The sequence below is a fragment of the Vicia villosa genome, linkage group LG7 (genome assembly GCF_029867415.1).
Source record: "Vicia villosa cultivar HV-30 ecotype Madison, WI linkage group LG7, Vvil1.0, whole genome shotgun sequence".
NCBI classification, from domain to species: Eukaryota; Viridiplantae; Streptophyta; class Magnoliopsida; order Fabales; family Fabaceae; genus Vicia; species Vicia villosa.
Genome location: NC_081186.1, coordinates 289,984 through 316,736, shown reverse-complemented (window position 1 = coordinate 316,736; position 26,753 = coordinate 289,984). Strand labels below are relative to the sequence as shown.

The window sequence follows — 26,753 nt, the reverse complement described above, 5'->3', positions numbered from 1 at the left end:
TAGGGTTAACCCTAATAAAAATAAAATAAAGGATAAAGAAATTAATAATAAATAAATAAACAATACTTAGCTTTGCATTTGGATTTGATCTGACATGGTTGACAGTCGGAGGAGGCCTCGGGGTTAACCCTAGGAAAAGGCCAAGGCAAAGGCAGACAATAGAGGTGAGTGTATGCAAGTTCGGAAAGTAACCTTTAAAATCAAAAGGAAACAAAATAGACTTTTAAAAATAAATAAATTGAATACTTAGCTTCGATTGGCAGGTGGATGGGCAAAGATTTGCTCGAGCCTTAAGCATTGAACCTGATCATTAGAGAATTGGCAAAAAATTACAGAAAAAAGTATAAGTGTAGGAGGAATTCTATTGACGAGGGCACTAAACCCTAATCACATAAAAACTAATAACAATAATCATAAAAGAAGGGTTTAGAACTTAGCTTCGTTCTTTTGATGTGGCACGTAGTCGGAAGGCGCTTGAAAAGACAATCCTGAAAAGGCACAGAAAAAGAAATATATCAGTGTATTGGAATGTTCGTCGTAAACCCTGATTAGGGTATGATTTAAATAAGAAAATATAAATGACTTAATTAATTATTGGTCTCGCGACCTAATTAATTAAATCAAGATAAGAAAATAAAATCGAATGCAAAAATAATTCTTATGAATTTTTGGAATTAAAATAACATAAATACGAATTTTTTAAGTAATTAAGTGATTAAATATAAATTAAAAAATATAGTTTAAATAAAATAATTAATTGATTTTAAGAAAAAGATCCTATATATATTAAATAAAATAAAACATTAAATAATAAATATTAATATAAATTTCTATTTAGTTTTTATGTAAAGAAAGGAAAAAAAACAATTTTATTTGAAAACAATATATATACATATATTAAAACAAAATAAAGGGCTATGTAATTAAAAATTAAAAAAATTAAAAAAATCTTATCTTGTGATTGTGTGTGGCACGGCGCTGAAGTCCATGGTAGTCTCGCATCCTAGGAGCTGTTGGATCCATTGGCACGTTAATCTGATGGCAGCAATAACGAGGGTCTATCGCATCCACGTGAACCATGATGCACTGGATCCCATATCTTCTTGTACACACGCGCGCCCTTTCCCGTTCAAACCAGCCAATGAGGTGATGACAACACATCATCTCCTTCCTTGGAAAGTTGCATAAGCGTTTTTACAACGCGTTTAGTTGAAGCGCTGTAAAAGGTTCGTGTCTTTTACACCTGCGAAGATAAAAACAACCAAAAACCACACAAAAATATTTCGCGACTATGTAGTTCCAATCGTCCAGTGATCCTGAATCCGATTATGGCATTGATTTTGTCTGATTTTGGCTTGAACAAAAAGCCCTAAATCAAAACTCTAAACCCTAACTATGGTATTCGGTTCAAACAGGCACAAAAGCTTAATTAAATCTCCAGAAATCATCAAAGCATGAATGTAAACATGATTATGCAAACAAAATACGGTTAAGATGTATGAATGATTGAGATCGAAGGATTTTGGAAAAACGCAAACCGTGAGTTCCTGGGGACAATTCTGAGAGTGCTTCTTGAATGTAAAGGTCTGGATCGCTTCCAAATGTCTCCAGGAATGTATTAGGATTGATGAGATGCCTTGAATTGGCTTATAATCTAGAAACCGAATTTGCTTTTTTTTTTCTTGAACTTTGAAGAATGATGCTAGGGTTCTTGGAGGCCAAAATTCGTAACCTAATGCTCTGTGTTTGTTGTGTATATATAGGTGAAGAGATTAGGTTAACAAAATTGAGGAGAATCTTGATGAATCCTTGATTGCCATTTAAGAAAATTTTGATTGAAAATTTTGGAAAATATGTTTCTAAATTCGTCCAAACTCAATCTTTTCTTCACACACTTGCTTTGCACGAATTTTGTAGTGATTATTGGATATTTTGATGATTAATGATGATTGAAATTTGGAGGAAAATCAAATCTTTGATTTTTCTTTGGATTTTTTGATTTATGTTAATTTTAAATGAATAAAAAATCCATATAAAATTAAATAAATGTTAAAAATTCGTGGTATTTGAATTTGGGGCCTTGGGTGACTTGTGGATCAAGCTTGGATCATAATAACTAGGGCCTCTTTGTAAAAATCTTCAAATTGTTTCACATTTTCCCCTCCAAACTAGCTCAATTTTGACAAGGCCTATATCTCTCAATTTTTTAGGTATGGAAGCGTTCTAGGACTTTTTAGAAACCTTAGAGAGTCCTCTAACCATTGTCTTTGGTATCATATCAAAATTATTTCCCATGCTCATTTTATGTCCTTTTGAAAAAAGTGTCTTTTTGTTGACTTTTGAAAAGGACCTATAATGTTTTGGTCCATATCTCTCAAATTATGTATTTTTAGACTTGGTATGTGAGACACAATTTTGTATAGAATCAAATTTCCTTCAAAATGAGCTTTGGATGGGAAATTTCTGATGTTCCATGTGAGAGTTATGGCTGGTCAAAGTTCAGTTGACTTTTCCTATACAAAACCCTAATTTAGAAACTTTTTGATTTGTTGATTTTTGATCTTTCCTTGATGAACCATGATCAATTCTTGATCAAATGGTGAATGATACTTACATATGAGGATATTGACTAAAAATAAGGAGTTTTGACCTTACTTTGACCACAGTTGACTTTTTAGGTCAACTAGTCGATTGTTGACCTTCTGAACAATGGGATGACCAATTCTTTGAAATGAGCCTTGGTACTTGTCATAAGGATAGTGTGAGATATGTTGAGCCATATGACATGCTTTGGAGCCATTGATTCACTGATTTTCCTTTGAATAAGTCAAACCCTAGTTTCAGAGCCTTGTGTAGGAGAATGTGTTTAGGAGCATTGTGTTTTGATTTGAACTTGAATAGGAGAAAATGTATGGGCAAATTTTGGGGTATGACACACAGAACGCTAAATTCCAAGCCTTGATCTTGAATTTGTCTAAAGGGCAAGAAGAGATGAAGACACTCCTTACTAAGAAAGAGAAGAAAACCAAGAAACCCATGGGTGTTTTCAACATGGGAAGGAGATTCTGAGGCCCTCTCAAAAAGGCCAAAGAAGTCGAGATCGCAGAAGAGACTGAACAAGATGACGGTGATAGTGGTAAGTCCGATCAAAAAAGCAATAATGGTTCTGTTAAGCAAGACGAAGAAGAGGAAGAGTACTACTATGAGGAAGAGTATCTGGAGGATAAGTACAGACAGTTGGAGGAACGAATGAAGGTTGTGGAAATCCAAAAGGTGCTAGGGCTAGACTTTGAGGAACTAGAGCAATAATCATCCCTTTGAATTTTCTAAAGGTACCTCTACTTGTTGCCTTCAAATGACCTCGATGACCCACACATCCAATATAAACAATGACTACCTACTTCTATATAGTATGGATAGTCCTAGGAACTTTAAAAAGCATAGAAAAGACCAATTATTTAGGGTAGTGCTCTTAATACGCCTAGCTCAATTAAAAACATATTTTCAATACTCTTTCAAAAACTAAGGCTACGCATTCACGCTAAAGTCCTTATGCCCCTTTTCAACTCAAAACAAACAAACATGAGCTAAGCAAATCAAGAGCCCGTAGATAACTACGGATGAAAAGGGTGCTTACACCTTCCTTTTTCATAACTTACCCCCCGAGCCCGTTTTCTTTTTTAAAAAAGGTCTTTTTCTGTACTTTTTACCTTTCCTAAAATTGGACAAAATAAAAGTCGGTGGCGACTCTTGCTCACCGCAACATTGGTTGCTTACAAAAATAAAAGTCAGTTCACCGAGTTACAATATGTATTAAAATATATATGTATATAAGTGTGATCAAGATTATAAAATGCATGTGTACTTCAATTCAATCTCTTAGGCTTAGCATCCATAAGATGTGAGGTCATTAGATTTTATTGATTAAATGAGGGTGTGCATTAAGTAAAAGTGTGTATTTAATTGGGCTTATTATTCATAAAATATGAGGCCCAATTTCAAAATTCAAAATTTTTGTAAACTTGGGTTTTATAAACTTCCTTGGTTTATTTACAATATTTTGGATTTTTGTAATAATTTGTTTAAAAATATAACAATATACTTGTAAATTATTTATATTTTTTTTAATAACAAATATGTGCTCGCCTTTCATATCCTTTCAATTGGGTTTTTATTTCAAATAAATAACATAGCACAATTGATAAGTAATAAGACTTACAAGTAAGAAGTAATTTCCATCTCTATAAAAGGGGTCTTGGCAACCCTAAAAAGGGGACTTTTTTTTCACTTCACGTACGAATTCACACACACAATTTCTACGCTTTTAAATTTTTTTTACGCTTCTTTTCTCCCTCCGAGGGTTTGCCTTAGGGTTGTCTTGAACAACCCTAACCCGCCATTGTCGATTAACTGACAACGGCCGACAAACCCTTTCCCCCTTTCAAACTCAAATCCCTTAACTCAAACTCAAATTTTTGGCCGATGATAACCTATGAGGCCTCCCTTTTTTGAAACATTTTTTTCAAAACTTTTGGCCAATAATGATAGCTGAGGCCTCCCTTTTTTAAAAAAAAATGTTTTTTTCGTTTAATATATGTTTTAGCTAATGATTTCGTATGACCAATGATTTCTATGAGGCATCCTTTTTTCTAAAAAACCTGGTTTTGGCCAATGATGATACATTAAGGCCCTTTTACCTTTTTATTTTTGCTATACACGGTTTCTGGCCTTTGGTCATTGTTGTCTCGATCTAACAATGACCCTATCAAAACCCTTGGGTTTACTAAGGGTATTTTTTATTGTCAATACATTTTTTTAAAAATCTTTTTTGGCCGATGACTGAAATATTATATGAAGCCAACCCCCTGATTTTAACCTTTTTTTATATATTATAGTTTTTATTAGTCAACAATTGTCAAAACCTTTTTTTTGTAAAACCTAAACCTAAAGACTAAATGGGTTCCCTTGATTACAAGGGAGGAAAAGGGTGCCTAACACCTTCCCTTTGCCTAATTTACCTACTTACCCAAAAATCTCGTTTTGTTTAAGGTTTCCCACTTGCCTAAAACAAGTAGTGGGTGGCGGATCTGTTTTTATTAAAAAATTTAAGCCGGTTGCCATATGCTCTGGTCATGTAACACTCAGGGGGATTTTTGGATTGACTTATGCTTATGTTTTGAACCTTGCTATCTTTATGTTTGTTGAATATTTTGGATGTATGTGTTAACATTTAGATATGTTGTTTAAAGGCCTTGTAGCCTAGACTTGTAAATTCAAGTAGCATGGATATTAGTGTTATTTTGAATTGGTAGATGAATATGGTATGAGACATATTCATTGAAATTATGTGATAGCAATTCTTTTGTTTTCCGCAAGCGTTTATGCATAATGTATGGAAGCATGAGATTTACATCATTGTGTTGCAATATGATCTTTGCATATTACGAATGTTTATATATTGTCTGGGATTTTCATTTTGTGGGAATCAACATGTAGCGCCCTTTTTTCTTTATATATGCTTACTCTGTGAATTGTATGTTATAATTTGGGGTTAGAAAAGGGATGTTACAAGTCACATATGGAGTTGTAAGTTGTTTAAGGTTGCTATTAAGTTGTGATATTTTAATGTTGTATATGTTAAGTTGTTGCTGTTAAGAAGTTGTTGTTGTTATTAAGTTGTTGTTGCTATTAAGTTGTTGTTGGTGTTAAGTTGCTGATGTAATTAAGTTGTTGTTGTGGTTATTATGTTGATGGTTGATTTAATGTTGTTACTGTTAACAAGTTATGCTGATTTAAGTCTGTCTGTTACTTGTTGTTTAGTTTTTGGTAGAAAGTGGTAATAATTGTATGATATGATCTAATATATTGTTTATCATACACCTGTTTGTATTGATTTGATATCTCACCCCATTCTTTTGTTTCGCTGTTACCTTTATACTGGTAACGTGCAGGTGATACACAGTGATTAAGATTTAGTAGCTTCATCGAGTCCAAGTTGATGTGTCGCTCTGATGCGTAGCACTCAGGGGGTGTTTATGTTGTGGTTCCTATGTTGTTATTACTGTAGTTGTTTAATAATTATAAGTTGAATTTGGTGTTAGTTGAATAAATATTGTTAAATAATTTCTAAGTTAAAAGTTGTGAACTCCGCTGCGTTATTAATAAAAGAAGTTGTTTGTGGTTATAAGAATGAAGTAAGTTATCCATTGTCATTTGAATGCTATGTATCTATGTTGAGTGAAATACAAGTTGAAGTTTATGTTGAAATGTGATACCCTGAATATGTTGAAAAGTTTTTAAATACTCTGATTTTTGTATTATAATTTACCGAGTAGATTTGGGGTGTTACCCGTACTACTGTGAGCTGAAAAAAAGAAAAGACAACATGGAGAGGTATCTATGCGGTGGCTGGTCGGACTTTTGCAAAGACAGGAACCTTCAGAAGAGTGACACCCTACGATTTTGCATAAGGTATTCGCCGATAGAAGAGATTTTGGTGGCGGTCAATCGTGGAAAAGCCCAGTGATCAACGTGTTAAAGAAGGTGTTGTGCGGTGTGGTCGTAGATAGTCGTTTATTTAAGTTTGTGTTGTTTTAAATTTCTGGACAGATGTAGTAAGGTTTTGGAAGTTGTATTTTATGGGCACTGTTTGGTTGTTACAATGATTGTAACTTCGTTGTAACAACTGTATTGAATTTGGTTATATGATTTGTAACTATTAATACGGTACACTGAGCTATTAATGGTCAAAACTCAAAACAACTCTACCATGAAAAAAACTAAGTAATGTATTTATAATTACCTTTTTTATGTACAACTATTGTCACCCTGAGGTTGTCTTTTGTGAATCTGATAAGCTGCAAGTGGAACGCACGTGTTTGAGGCATAAGTACTTGTATAACCAAGTAATAAGTAAATAAAAACAGATATTAGGTGGTGGACTCCACATGGTGTAGTATATCAGTAGGTTTTGATTTCCAACTCAATGTGGACCAAGGCCTTTACGTGAGGAGTAGTAAGTTTAGGACAACCAACTGAATGTGTACCAGCTTATAACGTGGAGAGTAATTCCAAACACTATGACATTAAAGCAAACATAAAGTCCAACAAAAAGAAATTGAAAGTTGGTAGGGTAGTTTGCATTAAAATTCTTAAACAACACAAAGGCAATTCTCCATCTTTAAACCTACTGTATTATATATACCCACAATAGATCAGCAGCTGCTTGTATTCCTTTTATCACTTAGATCTCCAAGTAAGCATAGAATCATCCATGGTGGGAAGTGTCGTCCGACCATCCTTAGAGCTCATTAATACGTTAGCAATTATGAAGTTATCCTTCCAAGTAAGTCTATGTGTTTGTAAAATATAGAAATTGGAAATATATAGTGCATTATTTTTGTTGAAGGAGCTTACCTTAACATTTGTTCCATGAAATGGTTACAACGCTGTAGTCTTTCATAGAGGTGGAGCCATTGTTTGTAAGAAACCACTTTACAGAACTGGGAAACACCTGGAGGATATTGGACAAAGACGGAACCCGACACAACTTAATTGTGAACTTAAATGAGCATTTTCCAGTTGTGGTTGGAGGTTGGGAAGAGGTGCTCTCATATTACAATCTTCAAAATGATGTGGTACTTTATGTTGGATACTACGGGAACAACATATTTGAGATTGCGGGTACAACAGAGATAGAAGCTCTTGAACTACCAATTTTTCATAGTAATGAGGATTTTCCAGTTGTGGTTGGAGGTTGGGAAGAGGTGCTCTCATATTACAATCTTCAAAATGATGTGGTACTTTATGTTGGATACTACGGGAACAACATATTTGAGATTGCGTGTACAACAGAGATAGAAGCTCTTGAACTACCAATTTTTCATAGTAATGAGGATTTTCCAGTTGTGGTTGGAGGTTGGGAAGAGGTGCTCTCATATTACAATCTTCAAAATGATGTGGTACTTTATGTTGGATACTACGGGAACAACATATTTGAGATTGCGTGTACAACAGAGATAGAAGCTCTTGAACTACCAATTTTTCATAGTAATGAGGATTTTCCAGTTGTGGTTGGAGGTTGGGAAGAGGTGCTCTCATATTACAATCTTCAAAATGATGTGGTACTTTATGTTGGATACTACGGGAACAACATATTTGAGATTGCGTGTACAACAGAGATAGAAGCTCTTGAACTACCAATTTTTCATAGTAATGAGGATTTTCCAGTTGTGGTTGGAGGTTGGGAAGAGGTGCTCTCATATTACAATCTTCAAAATGATGTGGTACTTTATGTTGGATACTACGGGAACAACATATTTGAGATTGCGTGTACAACAGAGATAGAAGCTCTTGAACTACCAATTTTTCATAGTAATGAGGATTTTCCAGTTGTGGTTGGAGGTTGGGAAGAGGTGCTCTCATATTACAATCTTCAAAATGATGTGGTACTTTATGTTGGATACTACGGGAACAACATATTTGAGATTGCGTGTACAACAGAGATAGAAGCTCTTGAACTACCAATTTTTCATAGTAATGAGGATTTTCCAGTTGTGGTTGGAGGTTGGGAAGAGGTGCTCTCATATTACAATCTTCAAAATGATGTGGTACTTTATGTTGGATACTACGGGAACAACATATTTGAGATTGCGTGTACAACAGAGATAGAAGCTCTTGAACTACCAATTTTTCATAGTAATGAGGATTTTCCAGTTGTGGTTGGAGGTTGGGAAGAGGTGCTCTCATATTACAATCTTCAAAATGATGTGGTACTTTATGTTGGATACTACGGGAACAACATATTTGAGATTGCGTGTACAACAGAGATAGAGATAGAAGCTCTTGAACAATTACCAATTTTTCATAGTAGGTTCACAAACCGTAAAGGCATACATGTTTTTGATGTCGTACTGTCAACCAATACTGTGTCGACACATAAAATAGTTGAGTGATGATTTACAGATGTGTTACCGCAACGTATGTTAATTCAGCTGGGAATCTCATTTATTTAAACCGACCAATAATTTAATATATGTCATGTAGAAATTAGCCACAGATTTCGGCCGTGCCCTGCGAGATAACGTTTATGAGGTGCTGACACTATGCGTCGACAACGGAAGGACTCAAACTTTGTTAGTTGTGAACGTATATGATACAGAGCGTATAAAATTAGGATATGAATGGGGAGACTTTTGCGAGTGTAACAATTTCAGAGATGGGGAAACATCTGATTCAGGCTGGATGTAGACGATATCAACAAAACTTGCCACGTCTATAAGGTTCGTTTATCAACCTTTCATGGGATGCGCATTTTCAATTTTTATGGTTTTTGATGTTATATTATTGTGGAGTTAGGTAGTTTACGCAATACAATACAAGTGTTTAATAAACCTACAAATAACTTAAGCAGATTGATACACGTAGACATAGGCTCAATTTAACTCAAAACAATACTGAAAAATGCTCATAATGTCATACACTTTGTAGCTTCCAAGAAAACATTTCCACATAAATGCACAGGTCACCATCTTGGATTGCTTTACCACAGGCAGGTGAACAAAATATATCTCTGTTACATATATCATTTCTATGCAGAGTAACAATTCAAATCCTAATGTGTAAGTGGATTAGCATCAACGGAGGTATGACTTCAAACGTTGTTGAAAACCTCATTGTACACAACGTTTTTTGTAGAATTATTCGCATTGTTGTTGTCATCGTGTATCAAAACTTTAATTTCTTTGTTACTCGTAACTCTTGAAAGCGCGACATATATTTGTCCGTGAGTAAAAACGTCTCGAGGTATGTAAAGCCCAACCCAATCCAAGGACTGACCTTGTGACTTGTTTATAGTCATCGAGTAGGAGACAATGATCGGAAATTATTGACAGCTAAGCTTGAAAGGTCAGGGAGACTGCGAAGGAGACATATTCATCATGGGGATATATACAATGTTGCCATGTTTTTTTCCACCCATTATATGAGCTTCAAGAACGTGGCTAGCCATCTTTGTAACAATTAGTCGTGTACCGTTACACAAACCTTCCGACTGATCGATGTTCCTCATTAACATAATCGGTGTCCCGATCTTTAGTTTGATGTGATGGTTAGGCAATCCAGATGTTCTCAAAGAGCTTAGAAACTCAAGACTGAGGGCATCAAGCATGTCCCTGTCATGTATCTTTTATTCTTTTTTGAATATATGTATCACATAATATGATTTGATATGTTTTAGAATTCACATCCTACAAACCAACTCGTTAGAAAAAATCTAGGACATTTTGTTTTTTCAAAAGTATATTGATTAAATTATTAAAAATAAAATTTTACATACATTAAACTCTTTAAAGTAAAAAAATCTGAAGGAGTATCAGATCTACATTTAATTTAATTTATTAAGTTATAAATATTTAATTCAACGAGTATCAGATCTACATAATTAATTATATGTAAAAAATTACAAAATTATTTTTTATTAATATTATAAATTAAAATATAACGCATTGACGGTATAAAATAGTTTAGACGGTATATCTCATCCTTTTTATAATAATAAATAATAAAGATGACGTAGAAATAAACATAATACTTCGTTAAAGAGTGAAAGAAGATTTATAAATCAAAATGACATATAATGTGACTCTTAAGAAAACTTATCCAATAGATTTCTAGTTAAACCGACATTTGGTGTGAAATGAAAAAATTAAGAAACCCAAGCGTCCCATCACATTGTACCACATTAGCGGGAAAAGTTGCCTCACTTTTTTGAGAATGAAAATCAAATTGTTTAAGAGGGCAATTTGGGAAATAAAAAAGTTTGTTCAGTTTCCTCAACAACAGACAGCGTTCAGTAATCTCCAATGGGACGAAAAAGAGTTAGAGAAAGGGTTTATGGTCCTGATGGAAGTGCTTTTTTCAACTGGTAACTCTTATTTCTGTTGTTGCTATAACCATTCATATCATTGATTTTTGTTCTTACAAATGTTGTTGCAGTGAAAAATGTGGAGTTTCTGTTGCTATAACCATTCATATCATTGATTTTTGTTCTTACAAATGTTGTTGCAGTGAAAAATGTGGAGTTTCTGTTGCTATTTCATTGGCTGATATGCATCATTGTGAATCCAATAAAATCCATTATAGGATTCTCCAACCACCACCAGCTCCTCAGTTCTTCGATCACCCGCGTTCCCCTTACCGTATTTTTATGTAATATTCATTCTCAACTGATGTTTTAAAAAGCCTTTCGCCATTTTTTATTTTCTTAAAACCTGCATGTATTTATTAATTTTCTTTTTTAGGGAAAACTTTGCCAGAGGTAAAGAGATGGAAAGTTATCTTGAAGTTGAGAAATTAGGGTTTGAAATGTGGCAGAATATGTCTCAACAGGTAATTATATATTTTTTTTATTTTCATTTATTTATGTGTGAAATTTGTTAAGCATGATTTTTTTTTTCTATTTAGGACAAGTTCCCATTTGTCTCTCATGCTAAAATATTGGACTGTTGTCACCGAAAAAGGTTGAAACGCGAGGCCAATCAGAGTATAGAGGTAAGTTTACAATGCAAATGTGGACATTAATTAGTTTCTATTAGATAGGGAATTTGTTGTTATGAACTCCATTTGTTTGTTATTCAGCTATCAAATGATTACTCTTATTAAGTATATTCAATTGTTTGTAGTTGTTTGTTATGAACTGGGAATTTTCTTTTAAAAATCTATTAGCGTGAGATTTTGAACGAAGTTGTTACCTACTCGGACATTTTTAATATTACTTGAAGTTGTGTTTTTGCAAAAAAAAAAAGAGGTTTGTTAGTATTTATCTTCTTATAATTATACCTTAGTCATATTATTTATTGGTGTGAGACATTGAAATAAAGAATAGATAGTATTTACTCTCATACTTTGGTTATGTAAGCAAATATGACAAACAAAGTTGTAGAAGTGGAATGTGATTTATGAAATTCATTTTGTTCATGTCATTTTCATGTGGATTTAGATTTAATGCAGTTAAAATATCCTTGCATTTGCATTTGCTGTAAGATATTTTGACTGATAACAACTATTTTCAATATTGTATTTGTGTTGTGATCCTTACCCCTCTACTTATTATTTACTATCTGTTATTTATAATAAAATGAAATTATTAGATACACACTCATCTCTAACAAGGTGACTGACTATTTTAGATGAATATTGGAGCTAAGTCACCATTGGTTGAGAATTTTAAGAAGGTTTGTTTACTAAATTTCAATGAGTTTTTAATTCTTGCACTCTGATACTTTTACACAAAAAGATTATATTAAATTTTTATTTTATTTTAAATTTGGTTGTTTGCTACATTTACATTATATATTAAATTTCTATTTGTTTGAATGGTTTGCAGCCTCAAGGAACTTTAGCAAATCCTCTTGAGACTCTGAAGCATAAGTTTATATATACGTATGTATGACTTTTTATTGAAAATTGTATTTAATAAGAGTGGTTTATTAGCATTAATGGTTAATTTAATTTTTTGGACTGCTTCTAAAAGACATGTTTGATTTTTATACAGGGATCATGGAGTATATTATGCTGGTTATCTTGTGGTGAATTATCATAAATTAGGCATATGTTCTGGTGAATTATCTTATTAACTTCCTTGATTATACAATTTCATATCTTTTTGGTGGTTATCTTTTGCTGACTGGATGCAGATCAGACTTCTTTATACTTTTTTGTGATTATCTTGTGTTAAGGTAGAGGATGCTAATTAGACTTTATGATGTAAACACTTTTTGGTGGTTAATTTTACATTACTTAATATTGGCTAACCACTCTTGAATGTTCTTATCTTGATCATGTTTTGAGCTTATATGTTATTATGGATTCTTTTTTGTTTGTAGAGGTTTAAATTTTTCTTTCACCCTTATTTATGTTTTGAAGGATGTATTTGTTAATGATTTAGGATTTATTTCTTTGTGATTGTTATTTCTCATTTATTTTGTTTGGAATTGAATTTTTTTTTACGAAAAAAGGCTTAAATCATATCATTAATAATAATATTTTGTATACATGTTGGTATATCGATAAAATTGTGAAAACTAGTAAGAGATGGAGTCACCTGTGCCAAAACATGAGCGGCCTCATTAGCTTGTCTCCTAGAAAACTTAACATAAGAAATCCTAATAAAAGAGTGAGCTTACAATCACGTGTAAAAGCACCAAAATCTTAGTCGTTTGATTTTGGAGTGTTCATTCTGTCTAAACGCTTTTAACATCCAATTCAAAATCTAACTTGTCATATTTGAGCTCATGCACCCATTTAATGGATGCAATAAGACTTAGATTTTCACTAATATCAACATTTGTACTAGGCGAAAACCATTTTATTCGAACTACAACAACACGACCATCTTCATCTCTAATATAAGCACCTATGCATACGTTATTATTAGAGAGGTATGTGTCGTTGTTGCACTTGAAGCGACCAACCGAAGATTTATTCCACTTAGCGTCACTTGTCAATTGAATTGGTGGTGCATCGCTAGCACGAAGCCATTGGGCCTCTCTCTATCTTGACAAAAGCTGCACTCGATTACAAATAGTGTCTTAAAGACCTACAAGAAAGAGAATTGAAATTGAATAGTAAATTAATAAAAATATGGATTTAGAAATAATAACAATTAATTAGAATTATATAGTATAAATTTAAATTTTATTAAAAATTAACATAATGATTTAAAATAATAACAATTAATCAATAGAAATTATTTAGTGGAAAATTTGCTGACGCGTAGCACGGTCAAAATTAAAAAAAAAAAAGTAATGAAGGATTTATAAGAATTTTTTTCATTTTTTATTTTGATTTCAATCCAAACACTTTTTATTTATAATTTTATACTACATACTTATTAGTTTTTTAATTTCACATCTTAATAAATATTTTTAACATGACTCTTAATATTTTGTAATTATTAATTTTTCTATCTAATTATTTAGTAGATATGTTAATTTAAGATTAACAAAACATAATATAGATGAAATGAATCTATATATAGTAGATATGTAAAAAAAAGAACATGAAAATGCAATAATCATTTGTATCTTAGGTAATTCGATAAAGTTAAGTTGTTGGTGATATATAATTGTTATTATAAAATTACTAATAACTGAAAATATTTAAAAAGACATATTTATCGAATCACTAACATGATAAATTTAATATGTCTAATAGCTATAAATATTTACAAATATGACAAATAACTATAAATATATACAAATATTTTGTTGATTAAAATAAAAATGATATTGTGGTGATAATGACCCGTGAAAATAATGAGTTTCAGTAATAAAATTCACGTTAGTAAAAGTTATATCAAGTCTAATACCTAAGGATTTGCTAGAAAACTTATAAGTTTTCAAATAGAGAGTTGGTGAAAACTTAAAACTCTAACATCTTTTATTGAGTTAAAAGTTAAAAAAATATTATAATAATATTGACCTGTAAAAATAATAAATTTCAGAGATAAAATAAAAAAAAATTTACAATTGAAGTTTCTTTATTAATACTACGTCACTTTAATTAATATATTTTTAAAGGAATAGAGATAAATTAAATTTCTTATGAATATCTTTTAAATTGAATATAAACTATAATATATATATCAAGATGGAGTTACAACGGGGAGATAATTAATTAAATAGTTAAATAGTTATTTTTTATTATTAATGACGATGGTTAATATAATAATATTATTACAATATGAGAAACAATATTAACAAAATTGTTGTTGTTCTTTCACGTGAATTATTGCAAAATCTAGATTTTCTCATTGATAAATGAATCTTGACTGACAGAAGGCATTTCATGAAAAAGAGCATAGGCCTAAATACATTTGATTCCATCGGTGCAATATTTAGATGTGAAGTACATAGCTTCTAAATACTATACATTTTATATGAATTGGAAAAAGATAATTTAATCCTCTGCCGATGGAATTGATTTTATGGGGAAGGTGAAGATTTGACAATTTTTTCTGACATTGATTGAAACAGGAGCCATCCCATATTATCAAAGGACAACTATGGTCATCCCAAACTCTTCTCTCGTTTTCCGGTTATGCATAATATTGTGATTACATAAATCTCAAATATTGGTTTTAAATAGTGCAATAAGTTGCGACCCTAAACATCATACTTTAAACATAACTAAAGGACAAAAATGAATTATATTTTAATCAAATAAAGTGTAGATGCGAGCAAATGTATATAAAGAACTTTTGCTTTAACTAAAGAATTTTTTTTCATGCTAAGACCTTCTGGCTTTGTAAAGCTGGCAGAAGATGAGTTCCTATAGAATAGGTGAAAACATGATAGTCTGCACTGCTAGAAATAGAAGATGAGTTGACAGATAATTAAAATAGTATTGTAGTATAAAGGAAAAAGATACTTAATTCTTAATTCATGTTTGAAGTGTATCATTGAAATGTGAAGTATATCAATTATCTTCAAAATATAAGAACATTGGAAAATATTTTTATTATTACTCATGGGAAAGGGAAAGATTTGGAAATAACTTAGGTGTTGACAACCATATAAGAAATAACTTAGGTCTGCTATAGGCACCTATTATCAAAAGTGTATGCAGAACAAACAACTTCAAAACTGGTTGTTGTACGGATAGTTTCATTCAAACTATTTATAAAAATTGAAACAGTAATAGTTAGGGGTGTGCAAAAAAATCGGCTATTTATAACCAAATTGGTATCCAAATTATTCCACTTTTTAAAATTCAATCCAAATGTTCAAATATAAAATCGGATATCCATTTATTATCCATGAAGCAAGATTGAATTGGGTTCACTTTGTTGAGATGATTATGTAAGAACCATGATTGATTCAATCTTTTGGCTTCTCATTCTATCTTAGATCTCTCTTGTAATACTAAACGCTTTTCTAAGATTCAAAAAAACGGACATCATATATTGGCATAATGCATGGCTTCCATCAACACCATACAACGTTACAGTTACATTATCTCCAGCTCTTGCAATAGAAGACATAACTAGTACCTATAATTAATAAACTTTACGATTAAATAGTGGAAAAGTTTTATTTTAAATCATGGTGAATAGAGAAAAATGTAGCTTCTTTCTTTAATTTACGTTAAGTTAATTAAAATAAAATTGATTTTAAGTATTGAATTAATTTTAAAAAGTTGGTATTTATTCAAAATGAATAAAATAATTTATGTGAGAAATCGGTTTAAAAAGTTGGTATTAATTCAAAGGGAATAAAATTGATTTTAAGTATTGAATTGGTTTTGAGAGAAACCGGTTTAAAACTAGTTTTTTTTTTAAATTGGTTTTTTGTGAGAAACCGATTTAAAACCGGACCGATTCACATGTAAACCGGTTTTTAAAAAATAAACCAGTTTTATGAAAACGATTTTAAAATCCAAACCAAACCACATATATGGTTCAATTTAGTTTGGTTCTTGATCCATGCATACCCCTAGTAATAGTGTATGTAGAAACATAGCAGGAGTCAAATATAAACTACTATAGTTGTAGTTCAAATATATATGGAGATAGGAACATTAGAATAGGAATTGATGAATAGATTGGAGGGTGAATTAATATAGGGAATTGCTACCTGTAACTTTTACTTTATTTAAACAAAAGAATAAACTAAATAAATACATGATTGATCTATTGTTTGATTTATTTCCACCAAGCTGACTTACTATGAATTCTTATATACAAGATCACTTAACAATGCTAGGAGAAGAGCACTCAACTGCAATGCTTATTTGAAGGAGAGAGCAGATCGAACGAAATTTGCGGTTCAGGAAGCTACATGCAGCGATGACTGGATTTTAGTGCACTTTACGACGTACACCTGCGATCTCCGACGAGTCTGTGATCCACGATCTCCAAAACCAACAGCCAGGCCATATCAGCAGCTGAATGGAGGACAAATAATGAATAACAATAATGAAATTCATTAAAAAAATTCCAAAAAAAAGAACCTCAACAGAGCTTGAAAAGTCTACAACTATGCCACCCGATGTTCTTTATCTACTTCTAGAAAAGGCCTTTGGAAGTTTCCATGTTGGGCTGTAAATAAAATGGATCCGAATAAATATGCGAGAAAAGAACACTTTATTCCAGAAGCCTGGAGAAACAACCCTGCAGAATGTTCTACATTGTCATCTATTTGTAATCTTGCAGAATTCTCCCCAAAATATGTTGTTGCAGCAGCACCTTATACCATAAAGAATTCAAGGAAACAATAAGCACTTTTTAGAAGGATATGTAATTTTTAGATGTCGCAAAAATGGCCAAGTGGTAAACACGGAGTCAGAGACAACATACCAATCATCCCTGATGCAGACACGTGAGAATCAGAAAGAAATAAGTCATATGGTTGTACCCATTTCAATTTAGGAGTTTGACTTCTCCAAATATGAATGTTTTTCCTACAAGAAAAGACGCTTTTGAAGGCCAAACCCGGAAGTAGAGTCTGAGGTACTCTATCATTTTGATTTTGAATACTCTCAGAGTATAGCTTCAACGTGCTCCTGACCATTGCGTTCCTTTATTTTTTATTGGGTTTCAATTCAGAAATCAGAATAGGTGATCTAGACATGGTTGTTTAAAAATCTGAAACAAAGTCCAATTCTGTAAGCTAATCAGAGAAACCATAGGAAAGAGAAAAAAAAATTGAACTTCATATAAGCAACTAATTTATATCCATACTATATATACAAATCTTGATAAACATCACAACTTGACCTCTACAGGAACACACATCATCTAAATAACTACAAAGTTTACTATAAATGTAAACTTTCTAATGGTGAAACATGTTGAAACTGTTGTTTTTACCACTTCAGTTGGCGTAACCGGTTACGCCTGTTACCGTAACCGGTTACGGACCCGTGAAACAGAGTTACTGGAGTTGTTAGAGTTGCGTAACCGGTTACGCTGTTTGCCGTAACCGGTTACACTGAAGCCCAACTGTTTTTCTGTTTGTATTTTGGGTGTTTTAATTCACTCCAATCATTTTGTAACATGTACTATATAAGGAGCTCACTACTCCTATTTGTTGTTAATGCCAATTTATCATCTCACCCTCAATTACTCTCTCTCTCTCTCTCTCTCTATTATTTTACTCTCCATTCTCTAATCTTCATCTTCTTCAATTCATTATTTTCTCCATTAAAGTACCTTAATTTGATTCGTATGTTCCAACATTTGGAATCAAGAGCACTGGTTCTGATCCGATTCCGCTTCAACAATGAGTACCAATGATCGATTCCCTTCCAATTTACCGATTCTTGATTCGAAGAATTATGACAAGTGGTCGAAACAAATGAAAGTCTTGTTTGGATATCAAGAAGTTCTTGATATCGTCAACAATGGTGTCACACCACTTGGGGCCGAACCTACAGCTGCACATCAAGCCACATTCAGGGAAGAGAAGAAGAAAGATTACAAAGCTCTCTTCTTGATACACTCTTGCGTCGGTGGTGATAATTTCGAAAAGGTCGGTGATTGTGAGTCTGCGAGACAAGCTTGGTTAATTCTTGAGAAAGCATATGCTGGGGCTGCGAAGGCGAAGGTTGTGAGGTTGCAAACTCACAAGAGGAAATTCGAGTTAACGCAAATGGAAGAGAAGGAAACGATCAACGATTATGTGACGCGTATTACGCGCTTAGTGAATCAAATCAAGTTGTGTGGGGAAACTATCATACAGCAGAATGTTGTGTCAAAAATTCTACGTTCGTTAACGTCAAGATTCGACAACATTGTAGTTGCTATTGAAGATTCGAAGGACCTTACATCGTTGAGCAAGAATGAGCTTCAAAGTTCCCTAGAAGCACATGAACAAAGAATGGACGAGAGAGGAAACGATAAAGCAAAGGCGGAGATAGCTTTGCAAGCCCGTTTCAATGAAAGAAGTAAAGGTTCGAAAGGGAAATGGCCTTCTAAAGGGAAGCAAGGCGATGGTGAATCTAAACATTCGAAGGGAAAAAAAGGTGAGAGCAGCAACTCAAATGGTTATGGTGATCGAAGCAACGCGAGAGGTGGAAAACCAAGAGACATGAGCAAAATACAATGCTGGAAATGTAAGAAACTTGGGCATTTTCAATCAAAGTGTGGTGCTAAACAGCTTGAAACTAAAGGGGATGAAGCCAAGGTTGCTAGGCAAGAGGTGGATGATGAAGCCACACTCTTAATGATGATTACCGATGAGTGCGGCGACATGACAGAGGTGCTGGACAGCAGCTGCAAGTCACGGGACAGCAGCTGCAGCAGTGCAGAAAAAGCGACAGTTTTGAGTTCGGAACAAAATTTGATGATTTCAGTTCGAGATGGAACTCAAGGCAAAGAAGAGTGGTACTTAGACTCCGGATGTTCAACAAATATTACGGGAAGAAGAGATTGGTTTGTGCAAATCAATCAAGTGGCGAAAAATAAAGTGAAGTTTGCGGACGATTCCACTCTCATGGCCGAAGGTGTCGGTGATGTGTTGATCGAGAAAAAGGGTGGTGGACATTCTATGATCAAGGATGTGCTATATATTCCAGGTATTAAGTGTAATCTTTTGAGTATTAGTCAATTGCTCGAAAAAGGTTACAACATACGGTTGGAAGATAAGATATTGCGGGTTGTTGATGCTAGTGGTGTGTTGATCCTAAAGGCTCCCACGGCTACCAATAGGACTTTCAAAGTTGAGCTGAAAGTATTGGAGCATAGGTGTTTAGCTACAGCTGCAAGTAGAGAGGAGTGGTTATGGCACTATCGTCTCGGTCACTTGAATTTTTGTGATCTCAAAGCGTTGCAACAAGAAGGTATGGTTACCAGGCTGCCACACATTAACGTTCCAGCTGAGTTGTGTGAAGAATGTGTGAAAGGAAAGCAACACAAAGGAAGGTTTAGCAAGGATGCGGGTCATAGGACCAAAGCACACCTTGAGGTGGTGTACTCCGATGTGTGTGGACCTATGCAAGTGGACACATTCGGTGGCAATCGATATTTTGTCACATTCATTGATGATTTTAGTAGAAAGTTGTGGACCTACATCATCAAGAGAAAGGATAAGGTGTTTGATGTATTCAAGAGGTTTAAGTCCATGGAGGAGAGGCAATGCGGTCACAAGTTGAAAACTCTCAAAACGGATGGTGGAGGCGAGTATACCTCGGTTGCGTTTGGGAAGTATTGTGATGATGAGGGTATAGTACGTGAGGTTATACCACCCTATACACCGCAGCAAAATGGTATTGCCGAGAGAAAAAATCGCTCGATTATGAACATGGTTCGAAGCATGTTAAGCGGTAAAAATCTACCGAAGGAACTATGGGGAGAAGCGGTCTCTACAGCCACTTACTTGTTGAATCATTGTCCTACAAAGAAGCTCGAGAAGCTTACACCGGAAGAGGCTTGGTGTGGATTCAAACCGAATCTAAGTCATTTGCGAATATTCGGTTCGGTGGCTTATAAACATGTGTCGGGTCAACTAAGAAAGAAGTTGGACGACAAAGGAGAGGAAATGATATTCGTTGGATATCACTCTACAGGCGGTTACAAACTGTTCGATGCGAGAAATCGGAAGATTCTGATTAGTCGGGATGTTATTTTTGAAGAAAATAACAGCAGCAGTCACAGCGTAACCGGTTACGGCCAGCCAGTACAAACTGGCGTAACCGGTTACAGACAGGAAAAGCAGAACATGAATTCTGCAGAGAACAGTGTAACCGGTTACGGCCAGCCAGTACAAACTGGCGTAACTGGTTACGAGCAGAACAGAGTTCCAACAGCAGTGTTTTTTTATGATCCAGTCAATCCCGAAACAGTTCCGCAGCCCCCGAATGATGTTCAAACTGAAGAAAACCATAGAAGATCAACAAGGAAAAGGGTGCTGCCTTCTAGACTCCAAGAATGCGAGAGATTCTAAGATAATGAAGTTAATAATGAAGGTGATTTCGTTCATTTTACGCTTATGGCCGAATCCGAACCGGTAAATACGGAGGAGGCACTAAGGGATCCAAAATGGATTTGTGCAATGAAAGAGGAGCTGGAATCAATCGAGAAAAATGGTACTTGGGAGCTAGTTGATCCACCTCATGGTAAAAAGCCGATTGGTGTCCGTTGGGTCTATAAAGTGAAAGCAAATCCGAAGGGCGAGATAATCAAGTATAAGGCTCGATTAGTAGCGAAAGGGTTTTTGCAACGTGAAGGAATAGACTTTGAAGAGGTGTTTGCTCCTGTGGCTAGGCTTGAGACCATCCGGTTGGTTGTTGGTATTGCAAACAACAACAATTGGAACGTTTATCAAATGGATGTCAAATCTGCGTTTTTGAACGGTCCACTTGATGAGGAGGTTTATGTTGGACATCCCCCCGGTTTTGTAGTGAAGAATCAAGAAATGAGATACTATAAGCTGCATAAAGCCTTGTATGGTTTGAAACAAGCTCCAAGAGCTTGGAACAAACGCATAGATGGCTTTCTTGTCGACATTAATTTCAAACGGTGTGTGTCCGAACATGGCGTGTATGTGAGATCGAATGCTAAGGATGGTGTGGTAATTCTTTTCCTATATGTGGATGATCTCTTGATTACCGGAAGTTGTGAGGAGGGTATTTCAAGGTTCAAGAAGGAACTCATGAGTGAGTTTGAGATGACGGACCTTGGTATCATGAAATACTTCCTTGGCATAGAGTTCCAAAGGTCAAAAATGGGACTGCTCATGCACCAAAGGAGGTATGCACTTGATATCTTGAAGAGATGTGAAATGGAGCATTGTAATGTTGCCATTACACCATGTGAGGCAAGGCTACAGCTGTCCAAGAGTGAGGATGAGCAAGATGTTGATCCAACTCAATATCGAAGATTGATTGGATCATTGCGGTATTTGTGCAATACGCGACCAGACTTGGCATTTAGTGTCGGTATTGCGAGTAGATTCATGGAGAGACCAAAGGTATCTCATATGGCAGCTGTCAAGAGGATCCTTAGATACATTAAAGGGACTCTTGGTTGTGGAATTCTCTTTCCGGCATCGAATACGGGCCGAAAGTGTGATTTACTTGGTTTCACCGATTCCAATTAGTGTGGTGATAAGGATGATAGAAAGTCAACGGCTGGATACATCTTTATGCTAGGTAGAACCCCAATCTCTTGGTGTTCGAAAAAGGAACCGGTGGTAGCACTCTCATCTTGTGAGGCCGAGTATATTGTGGCATCGTTGTGTGCTTGCCAAGCCATGTGGCTTATGAATCTATTGAAGGAGCTTAATAGTAGTGAGGGTGAGGCTATTACTCTCCTTGTTGATAATGTTTCTACGATTAACCTTGCGAAGAATCCGATTGCACACGGAAGGAGCAAGCATATAGAGATGCGGTTTCATTATTTGAGGGAGTTAGTGAGCGATGGAAAGTTACGATTGGGATATTGTCGAAGCGAAGATCAAGTAGTTGATTTGTTGACCAAGGACAAATGAAGTGCTCAAGAGGCTGAGAATGAAGTTGAGCATGCTTGACTTGGACCAACTGAAGTGAGGTGGTGTGTTGAAACTATTGTTTTTACCATTTCAGTTGGCGTAACCGGTTACGCCTGTTACCGTAACCGGTTACGAACCCGTGAAACAGAGTTACTGGAGTTGTTAGAGTTGCGTAACCGGTTACGCTGTTTGCCTTAACCGGTTACACTGAAGCCCAACTGTTTTTCTGTTTGTATTTTGGGTGTTTTAATTCACTCCAATCATTTTGTAACATGTACTATATAAGGAGCTCACTACTCCTATTTGTTGTTAATGTCAATTTATCATCTCACCCTCAATTACTCTCTCTCTATTATTTTACTCTCCATTCTCTAATCTTCATCTTCTTCAATTCATCATTTTCTCCATTAAAGTACCTTAATTTGATTCGTATGTTCCAACAAAACAACAAAGAAAACTATAAGAAAAGAACATCAATAGTTTAAAAAAGATAACTTTGACATTTTGCATCAATATCCTTAAAAATATAACAACAAAATCCGAAAAGCATAGCACAGAGGACATAAATATGAACTCCATAAAAACGAAATATTTCTATACATACTATCTACATGAACACACATTATGTAAATAACAAAAAGAATGGAACTTTCAAATTTTTCTAATGGTGAAACAACAAACAACACTAAAAATAAATAATATCAGTACTTTTTTTTTTGACAAAAAATAATATCAGTACTTTAAAAACCAGAACTAACATGATTCATCAAAATGCATAAGCCCATAACAACAAAAATCCTAGAATTACGAAACTTTCAAATTTTTCTAATGGTGAAACAACAAAGAACACTATAAAAAAGAACATCGGTACTTTAAAAATCTTAACTTTTTAATCAAAAGACTTAAAAAATGAACTTAAAATCCCAGATTTATGTGTTTTGAGTAAAAGTACACTTTATTTGGGAAAATCATCTCACAACACCAAAATTGAAACGCAGATGTCGTGAAGAACCGAAAAAATGATGAAGAACATGAACACGCATTCAGCAGAAGAAGAAGAAGAAGAAGAAGAAGAAGAGAAAAGGGAGAAATGAGGTTGTATTATCGGTGGAATCCAAGGGAGCTGTGATGGAGAAGAAACCAGTTGGAATCGGCGCTTGGAATGGAGAGTGAAGATTGTTGAAGAATGAATGTAAAAGGGCAAAAGAGAGGGAAATGTTGAATGTAATGTGCAATATTTGTCTACCGTGTAAAAGACCGACTAATTTTCAGTACTACACAATGGATTAAAAGACTTAATGAATAGACAAAAGGAAATAAACAAATGCAAAATTGAGAATGGGGTGCCACTTGAAATAATGGATAGATATGATTGGTACATTAGAAGTTTGATTTAGCAAATTACCAAAATGGGCATATTTTAGTGCAATTTTTAAAAAGCAAAAGGGCAATGTTAATAGGTATATTATAATCTTAGTTAGGCAGTTGATTATTTTGAAATTAAGTAAAAATTAACTCCTTCTCATTTTAGCCAAAGAAATTTTGTTTTTAATAGTATTAACATATTTTACTATTATTTTTATATAATTATTTTAAATTTTTTGGTGTGTTTTATGATTATGTGTTTATTTAATTTATTTATTTTTTTGCGATGGAATAATCAATCGAGAATAGTGAGTGTTTTAATTTAATTAATTTAATTAGAATATTAAAAATTTAAGAGTTAATCATATTATTATATTTTTTTATTAATTAGTGAATAATAGAAATATTAAAGTAGTATTAATTTATTAGAAATAATTCAAAATTAGAAAATAAAGAATAATGAAAAAAATAGGGTGTGGTGACTAAAAAGAGGTGTAGGGAGGAGACTTGAATATAAAATAAATATTTATAAAAAATATATTTAAAAATAAACAATTTGTTTGCAAATTAAAGTGGGACTTGATATATTTTTAAAGGGTTAAATATATTTTTCATCGCTACAAATAATTCCATATTCAATTTTAGTCCCTAAAATTTTTTCTTCAAAAAATGGTTCTTCTAAAATTTTCTGTCCATATTTTTGTTCTCTAGTGACAATTTCCTCTAACGGAAGCTGACGTGACACACCATATTACATGCCACACTATTTAAAATTTTGACTAAAAAAATGTTTTATATTAATAGGATTTCAAATCTCCCTAATCCCAAAACGCTTTAGATTTCTTTAACTATTCTTCTTCTCTTTTCACCATGTTGTTCTAACACACGTTCCTTCTTTTTTAAGCTCATGTTTTTTCAGACAACATTAAACTTGCACTTGCATCATCATTAAACTTTTTTTTCCAACTCCTAACGCTTTCTTCTCTAGTATAGAACTTATATAAGTACTAAAACTAAAGGAGTTTAAAATCTTTCTAGTAACTTCTTAAAATATAACATGTTTCAAATCACTAGTGGATTTATAAAAATCGCCATCATGTAGTTATTAAATGTATGAAAAATATAAGTAGTATTTCAAGTATAATAATCTCTTTTTAATATAAATTGTTTTATTTGTTTTGCATTAATTTAAACAATAAAATAAATACATGATATACATATATAGTTATACGTAGTTGCTTAGAGTTTTGTAATAATTAATAGAAAATTAACGAATTGTGCTCCATTTCTTATTTGTTATTATTTGATTTTAGTCTTTTTTTTATTTCTTTGAAGAAAATTTTTTAAGGGACTAAAATTAAAATCGACAATATTTAAGAGGACTAAAAACTTGACTCAATTCTAAATCGTGAGAAAATTAAAGTGGTCATATTAATAATCGGTGGTGGCAATCGCTGACATTCAAAATGGTGGGTTACGATGGTTCGAGTTTATGGTTAGATTAATGTTCGACAATGATCATAATGGTGGTTAACAGTGATTGAAATGTTAATTTTAGGTTGTTAGAGTGGTGTGCAAAAAGTGATCATCTGAGTTGGATGAAGTGATGATAAATGGTGGGTATAATGGTAATTAGAGGTAGTCAGATTGGAGATTATATGATAGTGATCATATGTAGGGGTGGCAAACGTGCATGCCTGTTCTGCAAAAGCCCACTACAAAACAGGGTGGGACGGTGTAGGCTTTGTTATAGGTGTTGTCCTAAAACTTTGTCTCGCCTCGGAAAACAAATGAGTGTAGGGCGGATTGGGCATTGCACGTTTTAAGCCTAAAAATTACAAATTTTTATGTTAATGTTCGCGCGCGCAAAAGTCTGAAAAAAACGGGACGACATATTAGAGGATACAAGTCTAAAATCTGGTCTGTCGCGCAAAAAAATGATGGCATATCCGATAGGCATGACTCGTTTTGTCACCCCAATCACATGCGGTCATAATGATGTTCAATAATAATAGGTCGTAGTCAAGTCACAATATTAGTTATGATAGTCTTATAGTCTATACACTATCGGTAATAAAAAACAATAAAATTGTAAAACTTTTTTTTTAATTTTGAATTTTAGAAAGAAAAAAAACTATCTCTAATTAAATAAAAAAATTCTTCTTAAATTGTAAAAATGGTAAATCATGATCTTCAAATTAGTAAAAGAGAACCATTTTTTTTCTTAAATTGTAAAAATGGTAAATCATGATCTTCAAATTAGTAAAAGAGAACCATTTTTTTTCTTAAATTGTAAAAATGGTAAATCATGATCTTCAAATTAGTAAAAGAGAACCATTTCTTTTCTTAATTGTAAAAATGGTAAATCATGATCTTCAAATTAATAAAAGAGAAAAGTGATTATTTTCATGAATGTATCATAAGTGCTGTCATTATAATCTCTAAATATATTAAAATTATAAACAATTCTATAAATGCTTTTTTAAATTATAAAAACTGAATTGACTAATGAAAAATAAATTTAAAAATAAAATGATTTACAAAATACACATTTTAAAATTAATATGACTTGCTAAGATGATACTTAAAAATTTCAAATGACTAACAAAACACAAATTCACAAATACATATCAATTTCATTAAAATTCAAGATTATTATAATGACAACACCTCACATATTCAAAAATTCAAATATTAAAATAATTTTTAAATATCTTTTTTGATAGGAATCAGATATTTTCTGCACACAATTGCAAGACTAATTCCCTTGGCTTGAATTTAACACTCTTGTATGTCTAAGACTAAGTTCAAATCCAAAACATCTTATTAAATTGTAAGAGATCATTTAATAAATTGCTCTTGAGTTGAATTCAGACAATATATATTTTAAATGCAGCTGTG

General features: G+C 33.3%; 1 protein-coding gene across 2 annotated transcripts; it reads left to right on the top strand.

The window, feature by feature from the left end:
* The first annotated feature begins 10,188 nt into the window (after window positions 1-10,188).
* Window positions 10,189-12,804, top strand: LOC131616869 (uncharacterized). 2 transcript variants are annotated; one of them, XM_058888328.1, is made up of 6 exons: window positions 10,189-10,924; window positions 11,068-11,388; window positions 11,464-11,550; window positions 12,189-12,233; window positions 12,386-12,441; window positions 12,554-12,804. In XM_058888328.1, exons 2-6 carry the CDS (start codon window positions 11,275-11,277, stop codon window positions 12,633-12,635), a joined length of 384 nt encoding a protein of 127 aa, XP_058744311.1. In that variant the 5' UTR covers window positions 10,189-10,924; window positions 11,068-11,274; the 3' UTR covers window positions 12,636-12,804. The 2 variants fall into 2 exon arrangements, with proteins under 2 accessions (XP_058744311.1, XP_058744312.1); XM_058888329.1 differs by having other exon boundaries at window positions 10,189-11,388.
* The last annotated feature ends 13,949 nt before the right edge of the window (window positions 12,805-26,753 follow it).